The 22,688-nt window shown below is 43.1% G+C and overlaps 1 protein-coding gene across 3 annotated transcripts in view; it reads right to left on the bottom strand.

Moving 5' to 3' along the window:
* Window positions 1-22,688, bottom strand: part of SEMA3A (semaphorin 3A) — a 464,022-nt gene that overhangs the window by 158,971 nt on the left and 282,363 nt on the right. For all 3 annotated transcript variants that reach the window (XM_059725813.1, XM_059725814.1, XM_059725815.1), the window contains 2 exons: window positions 9,580-9,737; window positions 6,431-6,493 (listed from right to left, as the gene is read on the bottom strand). In XM_059725813.1, coding sequence (XP_059581796.1) covers window positions 6,431-6,493; window positions 9,580-9,737 — 221 coding nt within the window. The remainder of the gene's footprint in view (window positions 1-6,430; window positions 6,494-9,579; window positions 9,738-22,688) is intronic.

The following is a 22,688-nucleotide window of genomic DNA, read 5'->3' as shown; positions in this document are numbered from 1 at the left end:
ACCTTGCATTTATCGGCGTTGAACACCATCAGATTCTCATCCGCCCACTTGCTGAGCCTGTCCAGGTCAGCCTGGATCATCCGCCTGTCTTCTGGTGTGGATGCTTTGCCCCAAAGTTTGGTATCATCGGCGAACTTGGCCAGTCCGCTTCTGACTCCAGCGTCCACATCATTAATGAAGATGTTGAACAGTATGGGTCCAAGGACAGAGCCCTGGGGGACCCCACTGGTCACAGGACACCACAATGAGTGACTTCCATCAATTCCTACCCTCTGGGTCCGACCCCGGAGCCAATTTTCCAGCCAGTGGATCGTGGAGGACCCAAGGTGACAATTGGCCAGTTTGTCCAAGAGACGATCATGGGACACCAGATCAAAGGCTTTTTTGAAGTCAAGATATATGACATCAATCTCATCTCCCTTGTTCAGGTGATAGGTCACCTGGTCGTAGAAGGAAATGAGATTGGTCAAGCAAGACCTACCCGCAACAAACATGTGCTGGCTATCCCTTAAGATGTTGGTGTTGGCCAGTCCATTAAGGATGGCCTCCTTAATAAACTTTTCTAAGATCTTCCCCGGGATAGAACTCAGGCTGATGGGCCTATAGTTAGCCGGATTCACTTTCCTCCCTTTCTTGAAGATAGGCACCACATTGGCCTTCTTCCAGTCTTCGGGCACTACACCAGAGCGCCAAGAGTTTTCAAAGATCCGCGCTAGAGGCTGGGCTATGATGCTCGCCAGCTCCTTGAGTACCCTGGGGTGAAGATTGTCAGGGCTGGCTGACTTGAAGGTATCCAGCTTCTCAAGATGTTCCTTCAAGAAGTCAGCATTAATGGAGGGCAGGGGATCACCCTCACCCGGACTTCCCGGCCCTGTAGCGGGCATGGGCGTCCCATGGGGCTGATGAAAGACCGACGCAAAGTACCTATTTAATAGGTTGGCTTTTTCCTGGGCGTCAGTTGTCAGTTGCCCCATCTGGTTCAGCAGGGGTCCAACGTTGCCCCTGTTTTTCCTCCAGCTCCCCACAGATCTGAAAAAGGACTTTTTATTGTCCTTGATGCTCAAAGCTAGCTGGAGTTCCGTTGCAGCCTTGGCTTTTCTGGTCAGCTCCCTACAGGACCGGACCAGTGCAGAATAATCCTCCTTGGAGGTGACTCCCATCCTCCATCCTTTGTAGGCCTTTCTTTTTAGCCTCAGGAGGTCTGCTACGTCCCTGGAGAGCCAGGGGGGCTGCTGTGCCCTCTTGCTGCCTTTCCTCCGAGATGGAATAGACTTAGTTTGTGCATGGAGGATCGCTCCCTTGAGGAGCAACCACTCTTCTTGAACTCCCCTCTCCCTGTGGTCACAGTCCCTTAGGGCCTCACTGACAAGCCTCCTGAGCTTGTCAAAGTTGGCTTTCCTGAAGTCAAGGACTTCTGTGTTGCTGACTGACTTGCCAGCTTTTCAGCGGATGGTGAAGGTGATCAGCTCGTGGTCGCTGTCACCCAGCTTCCCATTGATCACTAGGTCGCCGACTAGGTCATCCCCAGTAGCCAGCACCAGGTCGAGCAGCGCTTTGCCTCTCGTTGGCCCATAGACTTCTTGAGTCAGGTAGAGGTCATCCACGCACGAGAGGAAGCTCTGCGACCGCTCAGATTTTGCTGAGCGATCCTCCCACAAGATGTCTGGGTAATTGAAGTCACCCATCACAACCATGGTCCTGGAGCAAGCTGCCTCAGCCAGTTCCTGGGCAAACTCCTGGTCTAGCTCAGGACTTTGGGTGGGAGGTCTGTAATAGACTCCCACCATTGTGGCCCCTGTGCCGTGTTCCCCTCGGATTTTAACCCAGAGGGTCTCCAGCCGTCCACCCTGGTCACCAATATCGGCTTGCAGGGACGCGTAGCTTTCCTTAACATAGAGAGCTACACCCCCGCCCCTTTTCTCTACACGATCCCTCCTGTACAGGGTATAGCCATCTATCCCCGTGGTCCAGTCATGGGTGGAGTCCCACCAGGTCTCCGTTATCCCTATGACATCGTAATTGTTTGCACTGAGCAGGAGGATGAGCTCCTCCTGCTTATTCCTCAAGCTCCTGGCATTAGTGTACAGGCAGGCAAGTACCCCCTGGGGGGCTCCTTCCTTGCCCACAGATTTTACCAGGGCTGGGGCTGGGGTGGGCTCCCTTGAGTGCCGTGATCCGCTGGCTTTGCAAGGATTGCTCAGTGGGCCAGCAGTGGCGGTAGTCCCCCTGCCCCCCAATGGGCTTAGTTTAAAGCCCGGTGGAGCAGGTCAGCCAGTCTGGCTGAGAAGAGCCTCCTCCCTAGGGGAGAGAGGTGGAGACCATCTCTTCCCAGCAGCTTGCTGCCTCTCTCGCCAAAGAGCAGGCTGTGGTCATGAAAGCCAAAGCCTTCCTGACGACACCAGTGCCGCAGTCTTTGGTTGACCACATAGATCCTCCTGTCCCTTCTCAGCCCATAGCCTGAGACTGGGAGGACCGACGAGAACACCACCTGTGCCCCCAGACCCTTAAGCCCCGCTCCCAAATCCCTGTAGCGCCTCATGACCTGGCTGAGAGTGCTCCGAGCCGTGTCATTGGTGCCCACATGAATAAGGAGCATGGGATAGTGGTCTGTGGGTTTGAGGAGCTTGGGGATCCTCTCCGCAATGTCCCGAATGTGGGCCCCTGGGAAGCAGCAGACTTGCCGGGCTAAGGGGTCGGGGTGGCAGATTGGCCCCTCCGTCCCCCTCAGGAGGGAGTCTCCCACAACAAAAACCTTACGTTTTGTCTTGGGGAGAGCAGGGGCGGGAGCTGCAGTTAGGCCCATGTTGCCTGTGGGGGCCGGCAACTCAGCAGGCTCTGCTGGGGCAGCAAGAGGTGCATACCTGTTGCTCAGTTCTGGCGGGGGAGGGGCCTTGGTGCGGCGGGCCTTAGGGCCCTTGACCACCTTGGTCCATGCCCCTGGCTGGACACAGCAGGAGGTCCCAGAGTCCTCCTCTGTTCTGGAGGGAGACTGTGATCTACCCTCTGCCTCCCGGTGGAGAAGGGCCTGGCAGTAGGAGTCTATCTCCTGCTCGCAGTCCCTGATGGCACGCCGTCTGTGGACTGTGGCCTGGAGCTCCTCCAGCTGGCGCGTCAGAGAGCCCAAAATGGAGCAGACCCCGGAAGGGGAGGTTGCCATGCTCCCAGGCCCCAGAGCCTGAAAAAGGGACAGGCAGCCCCCACAGCCGAGAGCCAGGGGCTCCGTCTGCGTGGAGCCCGGAACCAGGGGCTCCGTCTGGGTGGCCGTCTCTGAGGTGCCAGAGGGGGGGGCTGTGGAGCCTGAGGGGGCCCTCGGGGTGCGGCACGTGCCCATCTTTGTCATGCCTCTGGTAGGCTGGCTACGGCTGGGACTGTCTACCCTGGGGGTGCGCAGGCAGGGTCCGGTGCCCTCCCGCACGAACTCCGCGCTAACTCACGCGCCGGCAGAGAAGCACGCCTGTTTGCACAGCCTGTTCGTGCGGCTCCGGTTGCGTGGCTCCCTGGGGGGCTGGGCGAAGTAGGGGCCTAGGCGGGGCTTGACCCAGCCCGGCTCCACTCAGCCGCCGCCTCCCACACACACACAAAGGGGTTAGCCCCTTCTCTCCACGGGCCCTGCTTACCCCGGCTGCGCTGGGGGTCAGCAGGGGGGCTCCGCAGCTGCTGGAGGGTTTCTGGGGGGCTTCAGGGGAGCGGGGGCGCAGCGAGCTTTCACCCGCGCGTCTCTCGCCGCTCCCGCGTCTAACTGAAGCTACCCTGCCACAGGTAGCTCCAGCATGCTAACCAGCCCCAGTAGGTTGCAGTTTCAGGTCGTACCCCGGGCCAGTCTTCAGGCCTACCTGATCTTGCTCACCCCTCTCTGAGTTCCCCCTAGATGTCCAACACCCCTCCTGGGCTACTTCTCCTCTGAGTCCTCCATCTCTGGCCCCAGCTCACTCCTGTACCCACCAGCCATCATCATCCCAGGCTGCACACTCCTTGAGCCCTTTCTCTCTCAGAGCCCTCCATAGGTCTTCCTACATAGGCCCTTCCTTCTTTCGGCACAGTCATAGTCTTCAAGAGGTGCCTATACTCTGCCCCTTTCACTGGGTTCACCCAGACACTCCACCAGTTCTCTCGGACACTTGGCCCCTCTCTCCCCTGCAACAGGCTCACCAACTCTCAACTATGCTCCGAGGACTCACCTGGTTTCTCATTAGGCTTATGTGCCCTTGGCCTCTCTTTCTCCAGGCTCATCTGGCCTCTCAACAGGGCCTACGCACACAGCCTCTCTCAGGGCTCTCCTTGCCCCTCAACAGGCCCAGAGACTCTCAGCCCCCTTCTCAGCCCCCACACTGGGTCCCCAGGAACCTTCTCCATCTCCTTAGTTCCTACGCAAACCTCCAGATGTCATTCATCTCATTGGCATTCAAGAGCAGCAGCCTTCCTGCTGGGTGACATTCCTTTACCATCTCCCAAAGTGTGCCAGCCCTGCTCCCAGGGTCTTCCTTTTATCAGGCCTAGCAACACCTTCCAGCTCCCTGGGTCAGCTTACTTCTCAATTAACCCTGACCCCTACCTGCTCAACAGGTTGCCGAACCTCTTAAAGAGTGCATGAAGTGCACTGTCACACTGCATTACATAAAACATCATCCCTTTTCACTACTTGCTTTGTTAACACCAATGCTGGACAGCCACTAGCGCAAAACCAAGTCTCTATTAAAGCTAAGTACAGACAGTCAAAAAGCCCAAGGGTGAAATGATGCAATCTTTGCAGGTTAGTCTAAGTTGCATACATTGAACCTATAAGCAAGTGAACAGACAATCACTTCTGATTTCGCAAACGCAGCCACCTGCCTGCAGTGGCCCAGGCCAGAAGTCAGGAAATGCTAAAGCATGCCTCCTTGCTCAGCTAGAGCAGACAGTTTTGGCCAAAGGTAGCCCACCCACTGCAAAGTGGGGCTTGTGGGGCAGATATAAAGCATGCTGGGATACTAGGGGATCGTGAGTTAACTTGAATCTGGAGGGGATCTGGGAAGTTTAATAAACCAATTTAACCTGAATCAGTTAAGTCTGATACTACATCCAGGTTTATCTTAAACTGGTTTTGGCCATTTTGGAAGTGGTTTATGCGCACTGAACTTCTTATGTTACAAATCTGAACCATGTTCCAATGCTTATACTGGTTTATGTTTAATTTCTGTCCCTAACCTAATAGGCCATGTGCAGTGCAGCAGCTGCAGTATAAGTTTGATCCTTATGTTACCCAGATATTTAACTCTAATATTTTTTCTGTTACCTAGCAGGTTTGAGTTTGTGAGCCGAAGCTTAGATATTTCTCAGGGAATTGTTTGAGACTACATGGGTGCATAGAGTAAGACACATTTGTGTCATTTAAAAATCAAAGGGCTGGTGTGAGAGAGAGTTCAAACCTAATTGGGTACCTGACAATCCCAAGTTTCCTCTCCAAATACACACATTGGCCTACACCTCTCAGTCCTGACCGAAACTACTCCTGTTCCAAAATGGGTTTTTGATGTAGGTCAGTTCTCTCCAGGGACTAGGTTAAGACCAGCAAACCTACTTTCAGTTATGACCTAAGACAGTACTGGAACACAAATCTCCAGAGACATGTGGTTGGGATCATGAATATTTTAGTGAATCATCTCTAAAATCCAGGCCAATAATATATACACATGGGGCCAAATTCCACTTTCAGTTATATCCTTACAACCACCATGATATCCCATTTGGCTCCACTGTTCCTGTATCCACTTGGGCCATTGCATGCATATATCTCCAATCTCCCTCCGTTCTTTTAAAGGAAGGCAGGACAAAACTATTAATGTAGACTGACTAACACTGAAGGAGTTCTGGCTAGATCTCTCCCCCTCATATATATATATATATATATATATATATATATATATATATATATATAACATGGAGATGCAGGAATGAGAGAGATAAGGTACAGTATAGTATGAATAATATAGCCTTTTTTTCCTGAGGCACCACAACCGTTGCAGAAAATTAAAACCACTTTGGCCTCAGTTCTACAAAGAACTGCATAGAGACAGAACCCTAGGGCTTTGTATGGAGACCCACTGATTTTAATAAGATGCCAGGCAGACACAAGGGTCTATACAGAATGTCTTGTAGGATCACAACCTAAGTCAGTACAACATGATGCAACCAGTTCTTAATCTAGTGCTTTGTCTGGTAAATAATTTCCTTTTCCTTTGTATAATTTTCATCCTATACATTTAAACTTCTTGTATATTTATACATAGAAATACTTGAACGATGAAGGCCTGTACAACTCAACTCTTAAGTTATGGTTAGAACAGTAATCCTGGGCAAAAAAGGCTTTAAAAATTAACACAAGGATGGTTCATGAAATATTAAAATGTTTTTCAAAAGAATAAAACATACTACTAGAAAGATTTGTACTTACGAGAATATCTTTTCCAGCCCACTTGCACTCGTCCCTTCGGGTATGAGATACCGGCCAAACAATCTAAACACACAGAATAAAAATCACTTTATGCCATTTCATGGTTCAGTAATCACAAATTGTATATCAAGTGCTGTTCAGTCCTTATAACCAGTGCCTAGCTTTCCTATATTTTTTTCTTTCCTTTACCCAAGGCATCTAGAATAATTAGAAATCATGCCAAAGAAAGTTATAAATACAGGTATATCTTGTATATATTGCCTGTTGAGTTTGAGAAATAGATTGGTAAAAGGTCTATATTGGTGCTACTACACTGATATTCATGAAGGTAAAGCAACAGTTTAAAATTGAATGTAATGAAACAGCAACTCAGACCCCCAAATTTGGATCTACCTGCCATCCCTGAACACAATAGATTACTTACAGTGTGCAATTAAATCTGGTTTCAAAGGTTTTGTAAAAGAAATGAGGCTTGTGGCTATGCAATATATTAACTATTTAACTTTTGTTTACTGTTCTTCAATTAAATAGATAAAAAGACTATACAAGGTTGATATTATCACACCACCCAGAACAAATATCGATGCTAAGTTGGATCACTGTTTTCGTGAATATATATATGACTACTCTAATGATACAAACTAAGCCTGCTTTAGTTATAGTTGTAGCAAAAAATGTACCTCACCTCATAGAAAGAAAACCCAGAGACCCTCTTAGTCAATTATTCATGTCTGTTGAAAAGCTTTTAGGAATTACATATAGAATAAAACATGATCTTCACATAATGCCAAGCTATTCATTTGGGAGCCTCAGATAATGCAATATGAATGGCCATGAGAATGGATTATAACCTTGGCATTCAATGCAGTTTTTCTATAAAGTAGAGGTAAAAGCATTTGTAAATAGGATAAGTACAGATGAGAAATGAGAATTAAGGGGCTATTGTTAATGATGTTTTGAGTTCAAGTTTGGCTCAATCTCTGAAGTTCAGCAATTTATTATAATGTAATATATAGTTCAAGCAGAAAACCTCTTGAGTCTATAAAATAGGGCTAAAATTTTCATGAGAACAGTCGGTTACTTTCTGCTTCTGTTCCTGCCTTAAGAAGTGCAGAGATGTGTGAAAATTGAAACCTACTAGGTTGAATAAAAATATTCAAACTTTTCAGCTCTTCCAACAGTTCATCTCAGGTTCAGTTCAAATTTTGGGAATAGGCTCCTTAATTATATGAACCAATTATCCTTAACCCTAAAATGCATGGATCACTTCTCTGTTTGCTAACTTTATTTAAAAATTAATTAAGTTGAACCATTGTAAAGACAGAGTGAATTTGTTTTTTTTTTCCCCCATAAGATCTTGCTTTATTTGTATTTTTAGATAGAAATCTTCATTGATTTTCATCCAAATGTTTCAAAACTGATGGTATAATATTCATTTTGGTAATGGTAACAAGTTAATCTGAATCAAAGTTTCAGACCCAAAAACTCTTGGGAAGATTTTGATCTGGTTGTAAACTTCTTCAATGATTTCTGTCTTTATAATGGGCTGATCCAAAAAAATTACTAATTTGTAGGAATGCTCAAATGCCATTTTGAATCTTCAGCCCTAAGCCAAAAGAAACAATTATCTTCCTTCAATATACTAATGTTTATATTTCAGACAATGTTCTAAAAGTGTTTGAAGACTAAAGAATTTAAAGTACAATCCTCCAATATTGGAGAAGAGTTTTCTATGGTGGAAACACCATCCTCTCTTTAATTATTCCAGATGTTTTGTGCATTAAAACTATGAATCCCTCAGAGGATACAAATAAATAGGCAGTTTCCTTTATAGCTGCTCTAAAGAGAATAGAAAAGAAAATACCCAGTTTTCCTTTTATCCTTTTCCTTAGAGAATACAAATGAATAGCCTGTCTTCCTTCAGAATAAAGAACACAAGGTATTTATTGCTATCATCTTAGGAAGCTAATAGTCAAATGGGCAAAAGGTCAGGCATAGAAAGAAAAAAAATCGACTGACACTGAAGCAATATATCTTTCATAAAAGCTTAATCTCTAGATTCTAAAATGCACCATAAAAATTCTGAGATTTTAAATGCTTAAGTATATGAAAAGCGAACCTTAATATCTGTGTTTACCTTCTTGTTTGGCAAAGCTCATTAGAACAAATGAAAAGATAAAATGAATTACTAGACTCAAATAATAGCACAGTTGAAATGTACATCAGCTTCTAATTTAAGTCAACAACTTCTACTGAAAGTAATGCTTTCCATCATGTACAAAGAGCTTTTACCCATCTGTCACTCTTTTATTAGTATCTAATTTATTATGGTTTATGAGTAGCAGAAACACTGGTTTAAAGCACTCAGTGCTAGGGAAAAGAAATCACCACTCCAACTCACAAACATTGAAGTGGTCTTACTGCAAAAAAAAACCTGTTGGGTACCCTGACCTTTCTGTGAAAGCTGCCATAATAGTCACCTTTGTTTTATTTAGCAGTAGGCATGAAAATATGGACTGTTTAAGAAACATCTAGCCTAACATGAAATGAAACCCATTTACTGGTGCTACTGCGGCTGTGCTGCTTCTCAATTAGCTCTTCCTCAGTATAAGACAGAAAAACTAATTATTTGTGTGAATATGGCAGACATAGGTGAGCATTAAAAATACAGAGAAAGTAAAAATGGATAGCTATTAGCACTAAAACTTTTCTAGTTTTTAAACTTGAATTGCTTAAGCAGGTAAAGCTGTTCTGTTTCTATGGTCTATAGCTGAACTTAAGGAATAACCTTTTACAATATTTTTTATTATATTGAAAAAGGTTATATAATGTTGTTGTTAAAATAAACTGCAGCTTTAACTAAAATAAAATTACCAGACCTTCCAATCAGGTTTGTTAAAATTAGGAACTGAATTCCTACATCATAGTGCCACATACTATGGGTATCATGAGCTACATTCAGAGGTTAAGTCTCATAGAAGTGATTTAACAAGGTCTGATTATTCTTCTCCCTACAGAAGTGTCCTGTAGCTGAAAGAGGATGGCAAAACAATTCAAATGCATTTCACATGGTTTTCAAGATAAAAATCACACTTCTGCAAAACAAGAACTGTTCCATATTTGTTTTAATTATAGATGACTGAAGGTACCTTTCGATATTCCTTGATGTTAACCAGGTTGAAAGAAAATATGTGATCCTTTGCTCCAACATACAGTCTACTCCGTTCCTCATCCAAAAGGAAAGTGTGGTAACTGGAGCTATTGGACAGTCCATTGAAAGTGATTATATTATTGGATTCCAACATTTCTGCAAGACAAAGTTAAGTCTCTGTTAAGGTGCTTAAAGTCAAGAAAAACAAAGATCCACAAGACTTTACAGGCCATTTTCCTGAAGTTAAGCTTGTATGTAAATTTTGCATGAAAGTTAAATCTCACTATTACACAAGTACACAAACCCTAACTACAATTGATATTCAGCCCAGTTTAACAAAAACTCAAAACAACATATGAAAGTCCATAGTTGATACTGTGAAGTAGTATATTTCACACTCTGTATTAACTAGGGGTAGGCTAAATTTGGTTCTCATGCATTCAGCGAGAGGATTAATCCACCAGAGGATTAATCTGACCACTTATGATATATGTGGTCAGCTCTTCTTATCTTTTTTTATAATATTTCTGTATATGCACAGGTATTTCACACAAGTCTCTAAAAGGCTGGAGAAAAGAGATAATCTTAACATACTATTTAGGGAAAAGAAGCCATGGATTAAACAAAATTCTTGCCTGTGTTACTAACATCTTTATAGATTACTGAAATGCACAGATTTTTAAAACAGCTAATTAAAATGTACTATTCATTGTCTGTTCCTTTACATGGAGTATAGAGTTTTATTTTCAGTCATCACAATACAAAGTCTATCACTTTCACTTTTGTTTATAGTCGCTTTCATTTTCCATTTCCCACGTACTTCCACAGCACGGCTACGTTTAACCAGAAGCAAGTCCACAGAACTATGTCTGCTATGCACAGATAAAAACAAAATGGGTTACATCCTCCTTAGTGCTGAGCACGTATTATCACGAGTCCAGTGTTACAGAGAATATGTGGACAATATTCCAGTCTCGTGGTTAAAACCTCAGATCTAGAAGACAGTGAAGCACACATATAACCTTAAGTGCATGAGCAGCTCCACTGAAGCCAACGGGATTACTCAAATGCTGGATCAGGGCCAAAGGGGACAGCTGAGCAAGGGAATGGATAGAATGCTGACTTGCACACCATACGGGATGTGTTGGCTGGAGGGCATTGCCAGACCTCCAGGCAGTGAATGTGTGCAGAGCTATCTTCAGCACATGCCAGCCAAGGGTACATGTTGCCCCTTTCAAAGAGGCTGCAACACTCAGATGCTGTTTCACAGTGCAGCTGCCTGACATGATTCAACCTGCCCTGCCTGGACACTCACATAGCACTTGTAATCAATAAGACTGCCCTGATTAATTCCCCACATCACACATACCTGAAAGCAAGTTGTCACTCTGCAACTAACATCATTCACAAAAGCCCAGGCAAGACCAGTTGATAGAAAAAAAAGGAAGTTTTCTTACTTCCACTAGCGGGTAAACAAATGTGTTAACCCAAAACCTGGAACACATGTGGTGCAGCAGGTTTATTCCTAAATACCATCAGGTTCTAGAGTTTGTATGGCCATAGAACTATTTCACGTCTGACCTGAAAATAAAATCTCTTTTATTTTCAACAGAAGGAACAGACTTCATATTGATCTGAACAATGTGCATTTGAAAACAAATCTCAGCCTAGTGGAAAGAATTAACAAACCGTGCACATCCAAGGAAGATTAAAATAAAACTCATGGTATGTCCACACAGCACAATACAGATACCTTATCTAGCTCATTCAGGTTTAGCTGGGACAGGAAGCAGTATAGCTCTGCTTACCCACCTATGCTAATGCTACTAAGCTCATATACACTACTATCCTGTGTCCTGCAGCATATCTGGGCTAGGGACATAAGTTACACAAACTGGTTTAAGTGATCAGAAACTGCTTTAAACCTGTAAGAGAACAGAAGTTCAGTGCACATAAACCAGTTTCAAAATGGCTGAAACTGGTTTAAGATAAACCTGGTTGAATGTAGAATCAGACTTAACTGATTTGGGTCAAACCAGTTTATGGAACTTCTGTCCCAGACTCCTTTCTGGTTCAAGTTAAATCACAGTCCCTGAGCATCCCAGCATGGTTTTCAACCATGGGCTGGGCTGTCTGCTTCAGAAAGCTGGGCTGGCCCCATCCCTCTGCCCCCTGTCTGAAGCAGTGAGGGTTGGCTGACAAAGGGGTGGAGGGGACAAGCCGGGCTGAGGATACAGCCCAGTCTACAGTGGGGGGACTGCCCCCCAGGCAAACCCTGGCTGGGGTCTGGGGCTAGGGTGGAGGGTTAAACACCCCTTCCCCCATTCAAACTTACTGCTGGCTGCAGCTATGGATTACAAATCCCAGAGGCACCTGGTAGAGGAAGTGATAAGCAACCCTGCAGAGTCCTGCTGCTACAATTGTGTACTGCAAATCCCAGAGACCTCGGGGGCAGCAGGAAGAAGTGAATCCACAGCCAGAGAGCCGTGCTCTAGTGCCCCCCAGCTTCTGGACTGAGCTACTGCAGGCATGTGGCTGCATTTCCTGAATTAAAGGTAAATGTCTGTTCACTTGTTTCAATTTAACCTGTGTGGTTTAGACTAACCTGCTAAGACTGAAATGATTCAGCCTGAAATGATTTTTGACTGTCTGTACCTAGCCCATAGAGGTACACCCTACAGTCCTTACTTGGAGTTTGCTCAGTATTTAGTGACACTGATTCCTGCTAGAGAAATTCTCCTTAGAATAAATTGGAGCTTTTTTGAATAGGGCTTGAGGGGAAAAGAAGAAGTGGATGTGTACCCTTCACTTTGTGTTGTGCCCTAAATTCTAGCTGGATGGAATCTGCTACATAAATGTACACAATATTTCTATGAGCATGCTACCTCAGCCTTGCTTTCTCAAATTTCTTGTGTAACCAGAAGAAACTAAATCTTCCAAGGCAGCTGAGTAGAAATAATTCTTCTGGATTCCTGCCAAGCTTTAGTAGTCAATTGTATTGTACTCCAGCTCCCTTATTTGCATTTTGTTAGAGACTCTACTAATTCTCTTTACATTGTAATGACTGACTCAGATGTTGAATCTCTTTGCTGAATGGTGAATGATACAAATGATTGATTGCTTAACTTGCCTGAGGACTCTCCTGGTTATAAATGCTGTTCTGTCATCTGTATATGATAATTCAGATTATATAGCTGTCAAAAACCCTTAGACTCTCTTTCTCTCTCTCTCTCTGTTTAAACTACTGAAGGTGTGATCCTGCTTTCAGTTCCTCGGAGGTGATGGAACTAACTCTGCTGAATTGAGCCCACTTATATAGATTTGAAACCAGTGTGAATTATATGAAAATTAGTCATCCACCATGACTAACTGGTAAAAAACTGAAATGATTCTGCTACTGAATCACATCGACAATTTCTGCTTCATGCGTTCTTTTGTTTTGTAATTTAATATTCACTGAAAGTGGCATTATATTGACTGGAGTCTGCAGTACTCAGGCAGTAGTGGAGCTATATCATGATTAGGAGTAAATGATATTTTCTTTCCTTCTGCTAATGTTACTTTCTTGATGTGGAAGAATCATCCTTAGAAGTTCATTATTCATACCCATTCACTTACTTGTGGTTATATGATTTCTGTAATGGAAACAGAATTTTAGGGCCAGATCCTTTTTCTCCTAATAGCTGCCTACATCACCTATGGCACCTAAGTGTGATCTTATTCCACTATGCTTGAGTCCCAGAAAAACAGTTAATACAAGGAGTGGATAGATCTTTCTCCTAATCACTGTTTTTTTATTGTGAGATAAAACTCACATGATGGTACATTACAGAAGCAGGTGTGTTCCTGTTCTCTCAGGTATTTGAAAGGAACAGGATCATATACAAGCACCTAGGTTCACCTAGTGAAAGGAATCTGGCCCCTAGTCTGAAGGAAATGGCAAAGTTCCATTTGCTTTCAGTAGGGCCAAGGTTTTATTTTTGTTGCAATTTAATCCCTTTAATAGGAACAGTATCAGACTTCTAGGGCTTCTTCTAATCACATTTATACCATTGCGAAGTGGAAGTCACAACATTATAGCCATGATGTCATACAACTTGATGTCAAATGAGAAAAAGGTTCCTATTCATTAGGAACTGGGCTAAAACCACTGGGACTGAAGACATACAAAAGTAGCATGCATTGATTGTTCTCCCTCAATATTGATCGACTGGTATATTAGGGTGGGGTTAAGTTAGCAACCAAAAGATGAAAGTCTGCATATTCTCCAATGTTCTTTGGTTGCATTAATTTCTTTAGTGACATAAATAAGCATTCACTGACTCTTATGACATTCTGTGAAGGTCTGCTGAAGAGCAAAGCAATGACATTTGGCCAATCAATACAAATGAACTGTTCTATCGCTTCAAATTAATTAGCTTCAAAGAATTCACCCATGGCACTTGTGGTGGTTGCTATAGCCAGCCAGTGATAAAGCAGAGAGGGAATGAATCAGAACCAGTACAGACTGAGCCTGGCCTGGAAGAGCACAGATGTCCATACATTCTGTGAAGCCGTGATCAGCAGCATTGGTTTGGTACTGGATTGATTAGTTTTGAAATAAGCCATGATTCATATTAAAGATTGCATTGCAATAACAGGGGTAAAATGATGAATGACTTCACAAAGTCAATGAAATTAATACTGTCTACTATGCAAGACTGACTCATTATTATGTTTATACTGAATGGTTGAATCATGGGATGCATATAATATATATATATATATATATATATATATATGACCTGTGGAGACTTACAATAGCTGTCCATTCTTGTAATTCTCTGTTGACTTCCTCTGTTTTATCCAGCTATTTTTATTACAAAGATAGAACAATACTAAGCCAGTTCTTGCAGCCAGAGAAGACCCTTTACTATATAAAAGTTATATTATTTCCTTTTTGCATGACTTCAGCTTGTAATCAATCTGGTCATTTTTAATATTTCTTTGTAAAGCTATAATCCTTGTGCTGTGGCTTTAAAATCTTACATGAAATTTCCTAAATGGTAAATTTAGAGTGGATGGAGATATTTTGACAGAAATAAAGGTTATCACTGTTGGTGCTGAACCCCACAATTCACTTTCAACAAAGATGCTGTGGGTAACCAAACTAAGTATGGAATAAAAACCTCTTATATGACCAGTTTTCACTTTGACTATCAATGATACCGTAGTTTTGATTGTTCAAGGGACAGCAAACCAAATACTGCTTCCAACCATACCAGTTAAGCTCCCTTCAGACTATGGCCCCTGGTATTTTCTTGTTTATTCTCTGTTTTATCCCCTTTTCTTCCCAGTGTCCAATTAATATTTCCTTTATTCTGTCTTTATATCACAAACATATTTTTTTAAGGATTGATGCTCTTGCTGATCCAGTTTGACTTTTGTTGGGAATCTGGTTTTGCCACAATTTGGTAATCTTACAAAAGCATAGCATTTTCTATGCCCCTTATAATATACAGATATTTAAGTTCCTAATGGAATTCCAATTTAATCAAACATGTGCACACATCAAGGCTTACATCATTTGCAGTAAAATCAGGGCTTGGTATTCTACCCTGTTACCCTATTTTTGTGAGCGTGAACTCTGTTGGCTTATTGAAGTTCACAGGAAGAGACTGTAAAGGAAAGGAATCAGTATTTACTCTGTGCTAATTTAGGCCAACTGTCCTTGTACTCGATAGGAGTTTGCCTGCACTACAACTGAGTAATATGTGAGATCTGTCCTTTTAAAGTCTTTACAATAAAGTGTTTTCCTGTGGTTTTTAGTGATCAGAGAACCGTTCCCAATTGCCAGAGAAAATTCCCAATGTCTTTCATATGAGTTGGATCTGGCCTGAAGCCCTTAGTGATTGCACAGACTGGCTGGATTATAAATGCAGAATTGTGTCAGAACTTGCTTGCCAAGCAAATGAGTGGGATGTTGGTTTCACAAATTCCCCAACCTCCCTTCCTTTGCCTGAAGTGATTTGGTCTTGTACTCTATCACCGAGTGATAGATAAAAGATGAGTCAAAAGTATTACACAAGCACAAGGGGATTTTGCTGAACTGCTAACAATGCCTCCCACAATGGCTTGCTAGAACATCTTCTTCTATAGTCAGGCTTTTGCTTTCACTACAATTCATTGAATGGGTGCATACTTGCAAACAAATAGTTCACTTTAACAGACACTCATATTATTTGTTCTGTATTTAAGCATAGGCATTTTTGTAAATAAATCAAAATACAAGCTAGAGATCACTGCGTATACCTACACTTAAATGATCATTTGCTTATTGTGCAGAAGGGGAAGAAAAATGTATGCTCCTACCCACCCCAACTTCTCTCCAGGGCCAACCCAAAAGGTTGTTCTGCAGACAGGAGGCAAAGAAAGCTTTGTGGTATCTGCAGACCTTCTTAGAAGCAAATGGTTGAAAAGACAGAGATTTCTAGACAAAGAGGCAAAGGAGAGAGTGGGCTGACAGGGTTCAGACAACCCCCAGCTGGAGGGCTGGCCACTGAAGTGACTTAGTATCTCTCCAGCCAGAGAGCTAGAACATCTGTTGTCCCCATAATGCTACATTTTTGTAGTGGTATGACACGCCAAGGCATTTCATAATGGCATTATGTTATGGCAAAACGTAATTATCCTTCAATTTCAAGATACGTTCAATAGTAAAAGGAAACAGCAAATGATAGAAGGTGAATTCTATGGGTAAATAGTTACATAGTGGACATGTCTACACGTGCTAATGTAAGGTGCTTTAGCCCAATACAATGCACACTAAGGGCACGCATCTATGCATGCATGCCTTAATGGGCCTTAAAAAAGGTGATTTTAGGCTACTCACATCTAAATTTGATACCTGCTTTTTACATATAGACACACATTTGTACACATGCTTCTGCTGCAGCGCCAGGTGCTTTTAAAATCTCTGGCACGTAGGAGCAGACAAATGTATGTGTATAAATGCCCATTAATGCTGTATATGGACTGACTTGGGACTAACTTTAGTCCTATGTCAGTCTGTGCACATGGTGTTAATGCACTTTAATGAGTGCATCTGTAGATGCAAGCCTAAATTACCTTAATGCGCATTAAATTTAGGTGTGCCTAAATGCATGTGGAGGCACTCCCTATGATACTAACTAGGAATACTACAGAGTGATTTCTAACATTTTAAATAAAACAAAAGCCAGATTTATATCAAAGCATGAGCTTAAATAGTATTATAATTACTTTATTATTTTGGCACCATAACCAGGAAACTTTTGCAATCAGCACCTTTGATTTCTTCTACATTATGCTTTCGATAAGTCTGAAACTTCACTGCATTTGTTGTTGATGGTAATTCTCTGTTATTGTAATTTGAATGAGATAAATCACGGAAGGGAATTATCTTATCAGTAATCTAAATACTATTGCAGCAGGGTTTTTTCACAGCTGTTCAATCAATCCCAGCTTTCATCCTCCTCTTATACTTTATCATAACAGTCACCAATCACCTAGCTCCACTGAACTCTACTGGAAGAAAAGAAACATCAGTTGTTTACCTTTGCACTGATGTAAGCCATTTGGTTTTGAAAGATGTAGAAGTCAAGGGAAAACATTTTGATTAAAGTATTATCCATCAAAAAGACATGATCAATGACCTTTCTTGGCTTTGTGATGCAAATCAAGTATTTTTTTTTAATGAAATGTGCACCTCATAGCAATCAAGACTTCAGGGACACAAGTATAATATATGCATAGGCTAACTCTAACCTTAAAATACTGGAGAACTTTACTATAAGTGTATGTTTTTATACTCTAAAATAAAGTCAAGGTTGGCTCATTAGCTATTTAGTCTGTTGACAGCTCTTAAAGTGTTCTCTGTCTTAACCGAAAGAGTAACATGGCATTTTAAGGATATTTTCTTTTAGACATTTAGCTTTCTAAAGCCAACCTACTTTCTTTTATTATTTATCTATTTTATCTCTGTAAAGTGAATCCAGATTAACCCTATTAGCTAATCATTTTTAAACATTATTAACCTTTGAACTAAAAACTGACAAAGTAACTACTTGGGTGAATGAAGGGAATGCTGTGGATATAGTGTAGCTGGACTTCAGCAAGCCTTTTGATAAGGTCCCAAATGAACTTCTCATAAACAAAGTGGAGAAATGTGGGTTAGATAAAACTACTACAAGGTGAACAAATAATTGGCTCCATAGCAACAAGCAAAGAGTAATTATTAACAGGGCCATGTCAGAATGGCAGACGGTTTCCAGTGGAGTCCCACAGCGGTCTGTCCTGGGCCTGGTGCTGTTGAACATGTTTATTAATGATTTGGATGCTAGCATAGAAAGCTTCTTGAGCAATTTGCAGGCAACACGAAACCAGGAAGGATTGCAAACATGTCGGAGGATATAAGCCCAATTCAGAAGGATCTTGACAGATTTGAAACGTGGGCTAGATTTAACAGAATGAAGTTCAATATGGACAAATGCAAGGTGCTACACCTCAGGAAGAATAAGAAAAAGAGCAAGAATACCGCCTTTTATGGGAAGCTCTCAGCTTGAATACATAAGCACTCCTTCCTGCTTCTTATGTCAAGCATGTATGAGGGGTATAGGAAAGCATATGGAAGGGATGTGGCCAAAGTGCCTGGGCTTCTGCTGACCCTTAGCTGTTAGAGACAACTGATACAGACCTCAGGGTACCTCTACATTGCACGATAGCCTCAGTTGGCTTAGAGATGGCCAGAGAATCAGTTCATTATACGTGATTCCAGTGCACCAGATGCTTGGCAGCAAAGCACAGAAAACTATGAAGCAGTGGAAATGCGAGTAGAACCTGTGCCTAATTAAGGATAAAGGTTTTATCTTTCTTTTTACAACAATTTAAACTTAGGTCAGCCTTATTATTTCCAGGTTTTAGTAATAATGATAATTATATGTTTCCTCAATAAAACCCTCAGGAGTCAGTTTGGAAATAAATAGCTGTAATATTTAAAAAAAAATTAAAAATGAAATGGTCTTTTGCTTCTACCTAAAAGTACAGTTGAATCCATTCATTAGCCTGCTGAGTTTATCATCCCTGAAATGGTACTTTATTAACACCCTAGCATCATAAGTGATACTGCTGTGAAAGTCAGGCTTCAGTGAGGGAAAAGGTTACTAGTTATCAAGAAATGAAACTGTAGCCAGCGTTCACTAGGGAGATCACATTATCTATAAACAGTGCTATTATTGTCTCATTAAAGTCATGCCACAGAGGCATGCACAGGCTTGCCACATCTAACAGTAGCATTAGCAAATTGATTCAGTAAAGATAGCCAAAGAGTCTCTGTAATCATGTTAGAATGTTTATCCAGCAAATGTATTTGCAAGCACGCAAATTAGGAAATCAAGCTTAAAGTCATACCGGACATAATTGGACTGGGCCTTTGTAAGGGACAGAGAAGCAGGTAAGATAGAAGACTCAAGCCTCCCTTAAAACTTTGCATGCAGGTATGGAGTACAGTAAAGTTCTTACTTTCTGGATAATCCCCACAGTTCAGTGGAGCAGCTAGGGCAGGGTGATTGGGCTCCAGTCACAGATACATAATCACATTGGCAGTGGCTGCAGCAACTGGAAGTCACTGCTGCCCTGGACACCTGGCTGCTTCATTATGCCACTGCCACAGTCAGCAAGTCAGTGAATGGATATAGAGGGATAGGGAATAGGTGAAGATATGGGTTTCAGTCCTGCCTGAGTTGGTCAGCTAAGAGGAAGAATGTCAGAGTAGCTCCTTCAAAGACTGCAGTAGCTATTACCTCCCTTGAACAAAAAAGCAGCATTGAAAGGAGTTGTGACGCTGTTCCTCTGTCATAACCAGGGATCCAGATTTTCTGTTTCCCATGGAAACAAAAAAATGGATTTTCAAGATTTTCCCCTTTAAAGGAGAAAAACCTGGCAAACCATGGGTTTCCCCTTGCAGGCTGGCAGAGTTCCAGTCTAGAAGGTGCTTCTTGGGATTGGGGAGCTGGAGGAGCCTCAGAGGCAGGGAATGCCACATGCCTGTATGCATTCACACAGGCACATGGCTGGCAATACAGCCAAAGTGGTGGAGAGCAGCTCCCTGAAGGTAAGTCTAAGGGAGGAAGGGGGCATAGGCGATGCGTGGAGGATAGGCAGGGCATAGGTGACACGGTGGAGGAGACTGAGGTGGCAACAGTGGCTTGTACTGAGCATGCGTGGTGAGGGAGGGATTGGTGGTTGGGCCTGAGGGTACTGCCCAATCGAGGTGGTATGTGGTGCCTGGGGCCAGAACAGGTGGGAATGCATGGCTGGGAAGTGGGCGGAGACACAGGTGGTTCATCCCGGGGGGGGGGGGAAGGTGGCGGCAGTGGCTCCTTACCACTGCAAACACTCGCAGGGAGGGGTCAGACCCATAGGTAATGCGTCGGGGGGCATACCCCCCGAGATTTCTGTGCCCACAGTTGGGCACAGGGCAGCAGCCTGGCCAAACCAGCACCAGTCAGGAGCTGCCTCCATATCCCGTAAGGCACGACTCAGTGTGGGAGGAAGCACCACACCACCATGGCCGCCCAGGTGAGGTGTCGTTTTGCTCACCCAGCAGTGGGGGGCCCACAACTCCACATGTGTATATATATAGTGGTGTTTCATTTTAATTGCAGAAAACATACATTTGGGTGTTTTAAATCAGATAACTGTGTATTTTTATCAGAGAATTTAGGAATTTTTAATAAAGAAATTCAAAATCCCTGGTCATGACTACAGTGTAGCGTAGACTAATGGTTCTCAACCTGTTTTTAAGTCTTGAGGCACCCCTTAATAGACTCCATGCATCCCTCAGAATAGGCCAGTCTTAGTTGTTCATTTGTTTTGTTTTTTACTATAGAACAGTTTTTTCTGGAGCAAAAAGCTCAGATCACAACAGGTTAGGATGTTTTTAATACTATGGATTCCTATTTGAAAACTCCGAGTTTATCTTGTAGCTCGTGTTTGCATATCTATTAGTGCTTATATTGGGTGGCACCCTTGAAAGGAACCTAAAGCAGCCTGATGAGAATCACTGGCGTATACATTTAAAGGAAGCTCAGGTACTGGTAGCAGTCTACCTGCACCAGCACAGAACTCAGTGCAGGTTCATTTACTCCTGGATGAGTTTTTCAGCCCAAACTCCATGTTGGTACTGGCCACATGCCAGCCCAATCCCATGTACCGGATCTGGCTGGAAGTGCCCCAGCACATCAGCCCCACCACAGACCACTGATCTAGAGCACATGGCTACGTCATCAAGCCTGCAGGGCACCCTGTGGGTCTGGAAATTTGACAGCAGAGAAGCAGCCACCACTCCCCCACTGCCAAATTTCTGGACCCCTGGGGAGCCTCATGGGCCAGCTGACAGGGAGGGACTATCCAAACTTAAGATAGGTAGGTTAAACCTAGGTCAGGCAAGTCTACACTGTAGCACACCAATGAAACCAAGTCCCTCGCAAGGACTGATCCAGGGACAAATCATGTACACACTTGGCCTACTCAGAACAGGGTTTAAAAGGTTCTATCTAGCTCTTAGACTTCTCTTTTAAAAGCAGTAATCTATGGTTTTCAAAGTAAAGAAACAATGAAAACATGATAATGAATCTCCCCTTCATCCTTTATTTTTGTGCATTTCTTTTCACTGCTTTTTAAGAAGAAACTATTCCTCTAGTGGTTGTATTTACAATGGTGAAAACACTGAGATTCATCGAGAAGCCTCACTCATGGACAAGGATCATCCTATGCTGGGTGTTATATAAATACAGGGTAAAAAAAAAAAAAAGAGGTTTAACTGTAGGGATCTTAGATTCTTTCTTAGTCCTTTCTTTATCAAACTCTCCCTAGTCTGAATGGGAATCTGTCTGATTTAATTACTGAGTGTGGTCTATTAAAAACCATGAGACTTCAGCATTTGGCCCATTATTAGAAACAGGCAAATGGCTTAAAGTGCTATCCTACTCCAAAAGAAATGATTTTTTGGAGAAAATACTCAACTGGGTCTGCAAATTGATCATGTCTCACTTTGATGAACTCTAGTTTAAATGCATTCTGTTTATTCCTAACTGCAAGCCGTTATATTTAGCTAGCAGCTGAAAGTTCAATCTTTGCAATTCCCATTTCATCAACAATAACGATTCTGCAAATGGAACCCGGTGAAAAATTCTGTCTGAAGATACAGCTATCATAATAGAACCTCTTTGCCAATAATGATGTTGCTTCTTAATAAGAACATAAGGGCTAATGACAGAAGTTACACACAAACTGGTTTAAGTGATCAGAAACTGATTTAAATCTGTAACTTAAATTCAGTGCACCTAAACCAGTTTCAAAATGGTTGAAACTGGTTTAAGTTAAACTTGGTTGAATGTAATATCAGACTTAACAAATTTAGGTCAAACCAGTTTATGAAATTTCTGTCCCAGGCCCCTTCCTGGTTCAAGATAAATCACAGTCTCCCAGCATCCCAGCATGCTTTCCAGCCCTGAGCTGGGCTGTGCTGTGCTGTGCTATTTGCTCCAGCAGGGAAGGGGATGGGGATGGGGGTGGGAGGGCAAGGCAGGGACTGCACCCGCAGGTAAACCCCAGCTGGGGTCTGGGGTCAGGGAGGAGGGTTAAACTTCCCATCCCCCAAGTACAGAGCTACCCTAGGCTGCTAAAAGCTTACTGTTGGTTGCAGCTGTGGACTACAAATCCAAGAGGCATCTGGAAGCTGGAAGAGGAAAAATGAGCAACCCTGCAGAGTCCTGCTGTTGTAATTCTGGACTGCAAATCCCAGAGACCTCAAGGGCAGCAGGAAAAGGAAGCGAACATGCAGACCATGCTGGCTAGATGCCAAAGAGCCATGCTCTAGCACCCCCTGGCTTCTGGCCTGAGCCACAGCAGGCAAGTGGCTGCATTTCCTGAAGCAAAAGTGAATGTGTGTCCAGTTGATTCTCAGTTTAAACTCTGCAGTTTAGACTAACCTGCAAAGACTGAATCAGTTCAACCTTGAGCTTTTTGACTATCTCTGCTTAGCCAAGACTGCCAGACCAAAGCTCCCACAATCCTGTCTCTAACAGA

This window comes from Alligator mississippiensis, chromosome 4 (assembly GCF_030867095.1).
Source record: "Alligator mississippiensis isolate rAllMis1 chromosome 4, rAllMis1, whole genome shotgun sequence".
Classification (NCBI taxonomy): Eukaryota; Metazoa; Chordata; order Crocodylia; family Alligatoridae; genus Alligator; species Alligator mississippiensis.
Note: the sequence above shows the minus strand (reverse complement) of the source record. Positions and strands in the feature narration are given on the sequence as shown.